At 36.3% G+C, this 10,866-nt stretch overlaps 1 protein-coding gene across 3 annotated transcripts in view; it reads left to right on the top strand.

Annotated features, from left to right (window-relative positions):
* CEP192 (centrosomal protein 192) overlaps window positions 1-10,866 on the top strand; it is a 66,038-nt gene that overhangs the window by 28,797 nt on the left and 26,375 nt on the right. For 2 of the 3 annotated variants that reach the window (XM_081326024.1, XM_081326026.1), the window contains exons 19-28: window positions 505-649; window positions 1,640-1,805; window positions 3,465-4,224; window positions 5,283-5,431; window positions 6,231-6,461; window positions 6,766-6,891; window positions 7,883-8,026; window positions 8,421-8,481; window positions 10,281-10,420; window positions 10,505-10,597. In XM_081326024.1, coding sequence (XP_081182150.1) covers window positions 505-649; window positions 1,640-1,805; window positions 3,465-4,224; window positions 5,283-5,431; window positions 6,231-6,461; window positions 6,766-6,891; window positions 7,883-8,026; window positions 8,421-8,481; window positions 10,281-10,420; window positions 10,505-10,597 — 2,015 coding nt within the window. Of the gene's footprint in view, window positions 1-504; window positions 650-1,639; window positions 1,806-3,464; window positions 4,225-5,282; window positions 5,432-6,230; window positions 6,462-6,765; window positions 6,892-7,882; window positions 8,027-8,405; window positions 8,482-10,280; window positions 10,421-10,504; window positions 10,598-10,866 lie in introns of all 3 variants that reach the window. The other variant, XM_081326025.1, reaches the window with a different exon arrangement.

Genomic DNA, 10,866 nt, shown 5'->3' with positions numbered 1-10,866 from the left:
ATACCTGTGGTATCTCTGTATCAGCTGGCTTTCTTCTGGATCTTATATCTTCTATGAACCTCTCTTAGAATTAGATGCATAGTAGGTTGTATATTGTCCTTTGGGAATTTCTTTTTATATAAGTTCACATACCTTACATGTTTCTATTATGTTTTGAGTACTAGATTATAAATGTTTGGTGGACAGGGGAAAGCAATCTATTTTATTTATTCAGTTTATAAGCTGCCCCATTTACTCAGGCTTACAATTGACTACATTTGATTGTTACTTAAATGTTTTGGATTATGAACTATAGTCATGATGGAGCTTTAATTGACAATTCAGCAAATTATGATTTATAAAATTGCCCTTCCCTCTCCGTTTGGTGCACTACAAATTCCTGTCTAATCTGAAAGGCAGAAGACACATTAGTACATTCTGGAAGAAAATCAGAACACTTAGGAAACTGGCAATACTATTTAGATATCACTAAAAAGAATCCAAAATATTTTTCCTAATGTTCAGATGAAGCTGTTGCAAGAATTGATCCAAAGCTTATGACTTCAACACCTGGTATAGAAATTTCAGATGATCAGTATAGCTTTCGACCTTCAACTTCCCCACTGACTCATTCATCTCCAAGTGAATCTTCAGGAGCTACCTTTACAGGGTAAGAGATCTATGTGTAAATGTCTAAGAGCTAGGCCACAGGTCTGCAACCCGCGGCTCCGGAGCTGCATGCGGTTCTTTCAGCCATCTCTTGCGGCTCCTGGTCCTCTGCCACGTGCAGTCCAAAGAAAAAAAAAGTGGGACTAAAAAAGTTCAACCAATCAATTCAAATATGCAGGGTAGGTGCATATCTCGCCTTGGCTCCACTCTTCAGTCAAACCCTGTTCTGTGCATGCGCGCATGCACATATATTTTTTGCGGCTCCCAGTTTTTCCTTTTGTGAGGGAACCGGTTCCGAGTGGCTCTTTCACTGTTTCAGGTTGCTGACCCCTGAGCTAGGCTATGCTTATGTACGACAGACAGGTTGCTATGATGCTTTATCCTGTAGTATTGCTTCCGTGTCCTCCATTACCAATTTGATGTCTCAGGCAAAGGTGATCCCCTTTTTTAAAAACCAAGGATCAAAGGATTTAACCTTGCGTTTTCCACAAGGGAAATATTGCATTCAATCACTAAAATGTCCTTCAGTTGAGTGTATTCATCTAATTAACAGGAAAGGTTACTTTTGTTTGTTAGGGCAGCGGTCCCCAACCTTTAAAGCTTGGTGGCCCAGCTGGGGGAGAGAGGGGAACCAGGATATGTGAGCGGTGGCACGTGTGTGCAGGTGGACTTGTGCTAGTGGCAGGCCAGCGCGCATGCACAGCTCAGCCTGCATGCACATGGGCCAGCCCACCATTTTTGCAAATCGAGTTGTGTGCATGCTGGCTCACCACTTGTGCAGCCCAGTTCCGAATAAGCCCAGGGGTTGGGGACCCCTGTGTTAGGGGATACCAATTTTTACCTTTGTTTCCTTTGTTAAAAATCTTTAAAGAGAATTTTTTCAGAAAGTTATTGAAGATATTTAAATTGACATTAGACTTTGCAGTTTCCCTAGTTGTGTAAGTCAAGGATATGTAGGTATTTTTCTTCAAGATTATGCTTTGTTTCTTAGGTCTGTCTTTCCTTCTACATCACCCAACTTTAAGCAATCAACTTGTAATGACAATACATTGCCACGATCAGTATACTCTGATCCTAGCTTAGAACATTTGACTTTTGTTTCTGCCACTGAAAACACCTGTAAAAGTCTAGCTCTATCTAGTCCACCAAGATACAAAGTAAGTATTTTATTAAATGCTAATGATTATTTATATACAGATTTTAAAGTTATCTGTCTGATTATACTTCATGGAATTGCAATAGAGTAAAATGTTAAGACAACACCGTAGTTTTATGTAGCATATCTCAAGCTCTGATTTCTGCCATAAAGGTTAATTATTTCTGTTTTAACTATGAACAGACTTCCACAGTTCAGAAGTTTTCATATCTCAGATTTTCAGTGTATTGAAACTGGTATCAGTTAAAGATATTGCACCTAAAATTTGATGTCCATTTCATCTCACAAAACCAACAGATAGTCCTTGTTTAACGATGGTAATTGGGACCCTAATTTCCATTGCTAAGCAATATAGTTGTGACAATCCTAGTAGTCCCATTTGCCATTATTAAGCAAGGACCTTAGATCTGTGGACCAGCAATGGTCCGCAGCTTGCCAGAACCTGGGCTGCGCAAACAAGTGAAGACCTATATGCAAGATGCAGGCAGCACACAACCACATCCTCTCTGATCTGCGGAAAAACCTCTCTCCACGGTTACCAGTCCCTGGTGCCCAAAAGGTTGGGGGCCTGCTGCTTGTTTCCAATAACCAAAGCCAGTGGTGAAGCTGGCAGGAAGTTACAAGGCCCAGTCACAATAAGCCTTTTTTCTGGTGGTTCACAAGCAGGCTAGAGCACTGTGGAGTGCAGGTTGGGGTGGGTCCACATGCACACTGCAGTTCAAAAAGATCATGTTATATTTGACAAAGAAATTTTTATGTCAGTAAATATATAACAAAAAGTACTACAGGTAGTCCTTCTTAATGGCCAGTTGCTTAACTACTGCTTAGAGTTATGATGGCCTCAGAAAGGGTTTTTACAGTATGTGAAGCGTTTCTGACTATCAAAAAATGTCAGATATGCACCCCATCACATGATCATGATCTGGGTTCTCAGCAATCTATTCAGGCTTATGACTAGTTGCAAAGCATCCCACGATCACATGCCAATTTGCAAACTTCTCTGCCAACTTCCCCAGAAAGTCTGAGGAGGGTAGCTGACTGGGAAGGTTGCAAGCTGCTGCCACCTGTTGAGAAGACTCTTTTGTTGCTGGGAGCTGTCTGAAAGAGTGCCCTGCTGTTCCATGCCTGCATAGATCTCAATAGCCAAAATCCAAGTAGAAATGGAGCTCAAAATCTCCTCACCTCCGTGACGTGGCAGAGAGAGAAAGACCACAAGCTCTGTGTATGCCTGGACATTACCTGCTAAAATTTAAGCAGGCACGGAACTAAAAATCTCTCCCTTCTCAAAATCTGCATAGTTCTCAGCTCTCAAAGGGTTTCCTATCTGCCCTGTTGTTCCATTTGCTTAACTACCCAGGAAATCACTTAACAATTGCAACCGGAAGTGCCAGGATTGTAGTCATTGAGCGAATCAGACACCTGGGCATCTCGCTTAATGACCACATCACTCAATGTCTGATATTCCAGCCCTAATTGTGGTTATAAATTGGGGACTACCTATATAAAAATATTGTTGTTATTAGCTATTTTTAAAAAAGACTTATTGATGATTTGAACTTATATGTCCTCAATAAAATATTTCATTGTATATAATAAAATATGTACCTAGCCTGAACACATACTGTAAATCCTAATCAGAAGTTTAATGTTTTCTGTTTAGAGTAATCGTACCAGTGAGTTGAGTACCACTATAGTTTGGAATAGTCCAACTTCATTAATGGAGACTGAAACAGGAAAAAACATTGCTTTGCCAAGTAACAAATCTCTATCATTAAACAAAAATGCAAGAGCTAAGAGTCTAGTTATAAATGAAAATGTAGATCATAACAGTCAATGTGATAAGAAAAAGTCAACAGGAGAACTTCGAACAACAAGCAAAGATGAATCCACAGAGAACTGTAAAAAAACTAAAGAACTGGATCAGGTTGATATGCCTGCAATACAGCAGTACTGCACAAGTACCATACATGGACCAGGCTTACAGTCTCCCCCAAAACTGTCTGCTTATAATGATTTAGGCAATTGTATTTCATTAGATCAAAATAGAGAGCATTTCAAATCCCAGAGTGCAGCTTCAAAGCTTTCATCAGTGTCTTCTGGACTTCCCACACTATTAACAGGATGTTCTCTTAAATCAACTCCATTTGCCCAGCAATATTTGGGAAGCTTGCCATCTCACACAAATGTTGCTTTGTCTCGGTACTGTCCACCAGTTCTTAGTGTTCCAGCAGGTCTGATTTATTCTACAATTCCTGTTGGTCACATTCAAAGCTCAGTAACTCCTGGAATCGCAGTAGGTTCGGGCATTGGGTCTGGAATGACAGGAACAACTCAGCGTTGCAACCTTATATCCAGCCAAAATATCTTTAGTGCTACCTTGCATACCGGGCAGAGGGAAGAATCAATGCCATTTGGGTTTGGTAAGTTAAATTTGATTTAGTCACGTAAACTGGATTTAGCTATATTTCTTTTTTTTCTTACCTCATTCTTTAATTCCTTTGGTTTACTATTCTATTCCTGTGCTTTATATAGTGTTGATTAACTTGAAGAAGAATAGCATAATTATAATAGATGTACATTTATCTCTGCAGTAGGTCACAAAGTGATTCTTTCCCATACCAAAATCATCTTGTCAACTGGGAATAACTCTATGGACCTTTTAGCTTTCTTTAGCAACCTGAAATGTGCTGTGCTGCAATGATTCCACAGTAACAATGTAATAATTTTCTCAAAGATGTACCAAATTTGTGTGTGCCAGTTGATCTGGTTGTAGAATAAACTCTCACACAATTTACCTGATGAAAGTGTCTTATTCTAAAAAATCTTTTCAAATAGTTCTAACATAGCCCTTTTATTTTGCTATACTTGGTTAAATCATCTAAAGGCAGGTAACCATAAAATGATAGAAAGAAAGCTTTTTCCCCATCACCTATACTATAGTTTTGTAATTTGAACATTTTTTTCTAAATTATTTCTAAGTTATACTTTATTTATATTTATTTATTTATTTATATTTGCATTTATATACCGCCCTATTCCCTGAGGACTCAGGGCGGTTTACAGGGAATTAAAAATCCACCATACAAAAGTTAAAAAACCAATTAAAAAATATTAAATTACCCTGTATACATTAAAACCCGAATTAAAAATTTCTCCTCAGCCTGGGCCTGAGAGCTCAAAGAGCCAGGTCTTCAGGCCCCGGCGGAATGATCGGAGGTCGGGGGCAGTTGTGGTTTATTTGTTTTTACAAATAGAGTATATCATAATATCTGATAATAAATGCTGTATTAATCAAATTGGCAAATCATAGCTATGGATTTTAAAATTATGAACTTTTTTAATTTTAGTCTTATATTTAAAAATATGTTTATAAGGACCAAATAAGGAAAAAGTATTAACTATTTAACTATTTTTATTACAATTAAGAGGCTACTCGAAAATAAAATGTCTTAACATTTAGTTTTTTTTTTAAAATTAGAACGTGTCAAAGTCCCAGAAGAAGTAAAATTCCCTAATTCTTGTTGTGTGGGTCTGACATCCCATGCTGTCCTTAACATTTTTAATCCATCTGAACGGTGGCTACAAGTCAATATTGGCCTCCTTAGTATTATGCTTGATGGTGAAAAGGTATGTAATAAAATTTGCATGTTCTTAAAAAAAATATTTAGTATTAAAAAAAGTGGGTAATTTTTATGTGTTTGGGAATTGAGGAAAAATACAATTAGAAATGGAGCCACAGCCTCTATGGCAGCCTTAGGAAGATTTCTTAACTTGAAATGTCAGCCTGTCATTGTGAAATTATATCAGTCTTGTCTTCTACATATCCTATTATCAACTATTGGTTATGACTCTTTGTCAAACATCTATGTGGTATTTATAATGAAGCTTTTACGTTCCTATTCAAAATATATAAGGTAAAGGTAAAGGTTCCCCCGCACATGCATGCTAGTCGTTTCCGACTCTAGGGGCCAGTGCTCATCTCCGTTTCAAAGCCGAAGAGCCAGCATTTGTCCGAGGACGTCTCCGTGGTCATGTGGCCGGCATGACTAGACGCCAAAGGCACACAACGCTGTTACCTTCCCACCGTAGTGGTCCCTATTTTTCTACTTGCATTTTTACGTGCTTTCGAACTGCTAGGTTGGCAGAAGCTGGGACAAGTAACAGGCGCTCACTCTGTTACGCGGCACTCGGGATTTGACCCGCCAAACTGCCGACCTTCTGATCGACAAGCTCAGCGTCCTAACCCACTGAGCCACTGCGTCCCTTCAAAATATATACTTAGGCCAAAAAGCAGAAAAGATATTATTAATGTGACCAGCACAGTCATACAACTTGGAGATTTTTGCTTCTATTTATGTTTCTATAATATACATGGCTCATAATTATATTGAAAATTGTCATCCAACATACTTTTTTTTTGTTATAGGTGGACCCTTTGAAACACAGATGCCTACTATTTAAGAGCAAAACTGTCATAGGACCTTGTACTGCAGAAGAACTAAAAATGCTATTTTTACCCTGTCAAGCTGGAGTATTCCAGTGTGTACTTAATATTGCCTCTTGGCCATTTTCTGCAGATCCAGATGCTGTTATTCAGGCAGAGGCTTTAGGATCTAGGGTAGTTGTGAATGCAGTTGCTGAAAATCCTGATATAGAGGTAAAAACTAGGATATATAGATTGAATATTTAGTTTGTATTATTTAGAATAACGTATGGCATACTTATAAATGAAAAAGTACTAATATTGGTCTGTGGATTGAAGCTAGTAAAACAATTAGTTATTTTTTTCTGTATACAATTGGGTGTATAAAATAGAAGCTCTTTTGGCTTAAATCAGTATATCACTTCTTTTTTTACACATATGCTAGCTTGAAGGGTTGATTGATGGTGCATGGTAACAATCACTCTGCAAAAGTGGTACATCCTTTTACTGTCCCTCTGATTCTTCTTTTTTTTTTAAGGTGGAAGCTGGAACAACAAATTCTCTTGATTTTGGTGATTTGCCGTATGGTAGCTGGAAAGCACTCCCATTGAAATTAACTAATAAAACCTGTGCTAGATTGCCAATCAGACTTGTTATTCATGCAGTAAGTACACACTATATATGCACAATATTTTGTCCCTTCATGGGTTTAGGCTTCATGAATGTTAGGCTAGATTCACTGTTGAAATTATAAGCAATTTACTTTGTTCCAAGATGAGCAAAACCCAATTGGTAGTAGCTGGATTATCTTTCCAAGATCTTTTTTTTATTGAAAAGTTTTATAAAAGTTACAATATTATCCCATCCCCACCCCACCCCTAAACCCCCCTCCCCCTCCCCCACTTCCCAAAGCTGATGACAGGGTTACAAATACAAAATAATTATAATCTAACTAACATTAACCAACTATATAAATAACCAAATACATAATGCACTTTAACCTGCCTATAACATAATTACAATCTAAAAGTATCCAACTTATGCTAATACAATAATAATACCGTATAATATATATATTATTATCTTTCCAAGATCTTTATTGCTATTCTACCAAGTGCTATCTTCAATATACAGACTGCTAGTTCCTTTACTATTAATAATCAACCCGAAAAGACAAAAGCTATCTACCCTGTCAGCATCTTCAATGTCAATTCTAAGGCTGGTTGTTGTATTGTCATTGATTTGATCTTTCTATTTAATTAGATTCCTCCTTTTTTATTATGCCTCTTTCATTAGTACTGCTTACAGATCATTTGTATTTTCAAGTATTGAAGTAGTGTCATCTGCATAGTACTGATTATTGATGTTTCTTCCTCCAACTTAAAAGTTGTGCTTATCTTCCAATCTAGCTTTTCAAAACACATGTATAGTTTAAACTGAAGCTTTTTTTAGAAAGTTAGTGCCAATACATCTCCTTTTTAAAGGGGCTAATACAGGTTTCAAAATTTCCAATGATAAAAATGGGCATTTGATAACACAGCTTATTGCAAAAAGATTCCCATTGATAAAACCTAAATAATGGACTTTAAAAAGTTAATAGTGAACATGAATAAAGCCTTGTGATTAATACTGTTTGTAAAAAATATTTATTTCAGAATGCTGTAGCATGGCGTTGTTTCACATTTTCCAAGGAACCAGTAAATCCATCTCTTAAAAGTGCAGTTCCCTCTTACAACATCTCTCAATTAGCAGCTCCATCTGTTATATCTCATGTAATGAATGCAAGCTGTGATACACAAGTAAGTAGCTTTATACATTTCTATAAATCTGTATAACTGTTAACCCCAGAAAAAATACGCTATGTTAAACTTTGGCAGCATTATTTTATTGACCACATGCCAAACCTCTATTTGGAAATACTAATTTGACTTAGTAGTATACCTAATAAAGTAGTCCTGGTTGTGTCTAAGAGATTGTGTAAAAAAAGAAAAGAAAAGAATAATTGTACTTTATATATTCTCACTATGTGTATAGCTTAAAATCATAAAGATTTCTTATACCATCGCTTAGTTTTTTAAAATCATAGTTCTGTGTAAGATTATGTAGTTCACTGATCTCTTTTAGCAAATACTTTTACAAATTGTACTTTCTGTATAATGCTTAATTCTATTGTATCAGTATCTTTCTTTCCAGGATCCTGATGTTTTAGTAATATGGGTCCAATTTCGTGCACCAAGCAAGAGCACATATTCAGGTACAGATTTGCTATCTTCTAAAATAAATTATGCTAAAAATCCTGTGGCTAGGTTTAACTGAACGTAAATCTGTTTTTTAAAAATGTTTGACCAACCCAGTATGGAAATTTGAACACATTGATATAAGACACCATTTATGGGGAAGGGGTGTACTTTAAGCTCAAATTTATATAAATGGTATAGTTACGGCTTTTGGGGGTGGGTAGGTTTGAATGCTATTTTACTCGATGAAGAAGAAAGCAGAGACTGATTGCTCCCTATCTTGCTGCACAGAGAAATATAGTATTTTCCTTGTGCACAAAAGGATTGGAACTAATACAGGTAGTCCTTGACTTACAACAGTTCATTTAGTGACCGTCCAAAGTTACAATAGCACAAAAAAGTGACTAATTACTGTTTTTCACACATACAACCATTGCAGCATCCCCATGGTCATGTGATGAAAATTAGGATGCTTGGCAACTGACTTATATTTATGACGGTTGCAGTATCCTGGGGTCATGTGATTTGCTTTTGCAAACCACTGACAAGTAATGTCAATGGGGGAAGCCAGATTCACTTAACAACTGGGTTGCTAATCTAACAACTGCAATGATTCACTTAACAACTGTGGCAAGAAAGGTCGTAAAATGGGGCAAAACTCACTTAACAAATGTCTCACTTAACAACATAAATTTTGGGCTCAATTGTGGTTGCAAGTTGAGGATTACCTGTAAAAAATTTTTTTTAAAAAAATCACTGTAAAGCAATGATATGATAAAATCTCTATTATTGAATATATATTAAAAAGAAGACAATTCTAAACAACTAAAAAGTAACTTAATAAAAAAACTTATGCCAATGATAAATTAAAGCAAGAGTTATATGCAAAGATCCTAAATCATAAATGAGTGGAAGCAAAACTATTTCAAGGAGTAAAAATAAAACAAAACAAAACACGAAAGGTGGCCAAATATACCAATTAATGAACAAGTTCCATAAAAAGGGAGCTCCATAGAGAAGTGTATCTGTTCTCTACCAGTCTGGTCATATCTTAGATACATGACAGCACCTCAGGAATCTGCAGGAATGGACTACACAGATCTCATAATTCTTTTTATGGCCCATTATACTTATATCAGAGGCCTGGTTGAAACTAAGCACATGCCCATACCAATACTTTTATTAAGTGTTTCACTGTATTAATTATTATTGGGATTTCTATGCCATTCCATTCCATATCAGTGCTAAGCTGTTTACAAAAAATGATAATACATTAAATGCAATGAAAAAAGACAAAGTGCTGTCAGAATAGCTAGCTTTTTACAGTCCTGCAAAAACCCAGGAAGGGAGTGGTGGTCAAGATCTGTGAGGCAAGTGGTTTCATAGAAGGGAGTCACTAGAACATATTAATTTAGATCAGGGGTGTCAAACTGCCGGCCCATGGGCCAGATGTGTCATCCGGAAGCGACCCCCACCCCATTTCTGGCAATGGGGAAAGCGTCCCGATACGTTGCATGACTTCACGTGATGTCATGAGCTTGACATGTCTGATTTAGATGTTAAGGGGTGGGGGGAAAGAAAAATGAGTATTCCATAACCTCTTCCTATATTATAAAGGTTATTTGTTGTCAATTTTAATGCTATCCTGTTTGAAAGCAATACCATACAAACAAATAAGAAATGTTCTAGGTATTCTAAATGATATTCTAAAATATTATCATTTTAGTAATGGTATTCTAAATATTTAGATATATGATTGTATGATGACAAAGTTGACTCGAGAATGAGAAATGATTTTATGGTTGAATTTTTTCAGATTCTTTGGGACCAGCTGATGAGTACTTTGCAAGAATTGATGTGGAAATTGATTGTCCAGAGCCTGGTAATGTTTTAAAAAGTATACCTTTGAGGGCAAGATCTGGAACCCCTAGGATATATGCTCCTAAGGGCCTACAGGTATTCTGAAAAATTTATTTTACAAAATATAGACTATTTCTGTATTTGTTTTCTAATAGTAATGTGTACATTTTTTCTGTCCAGACACTGTATATGTGTACAAAAATAGGATCATCAACAAAGCAGCAGTTGCCATTAAAGAATGCTGGGAATATAAAAGTAGATTTGAAGATCATGGTAAGTTTATTATTTTTTATTTCTGGGTACTAACTTAAAAATTATCAACTGTTTAGGGAGGTGGTGAATGAGATTAGTGTAATTGTTTATTCTATTAAATAGATTCTTTGTTATAGGAATCTATTTCATTCCATGAGTTTTTGAAGATATGTGACAAAGCAATGACCAAAAACTGTGGCTAATTTGATGAAATTAAAATCATTTTAGTTTATAGTAATAGTATTATGCCGCTTTTTACAATTTTTTATTGAAAATTTTAACAGCAATTA

The sequence above is a fragment of the Vipera berus genome (assembly GCF_964194415.1).
Source record: "Vipera berus genome assembly, chromosome: 3".
NCBI classification, from domain to species: Eukaryota; Metazoa; Chordata; class Lepidosauria; order Squamata; family Viperidae; genus Vipera; species Vipera berus.
The sequence above is the reverse complement of the archived record's forward strand: the minus strand, read 5'-3'. Positions and strand labels throughout refer to the sequence as shown.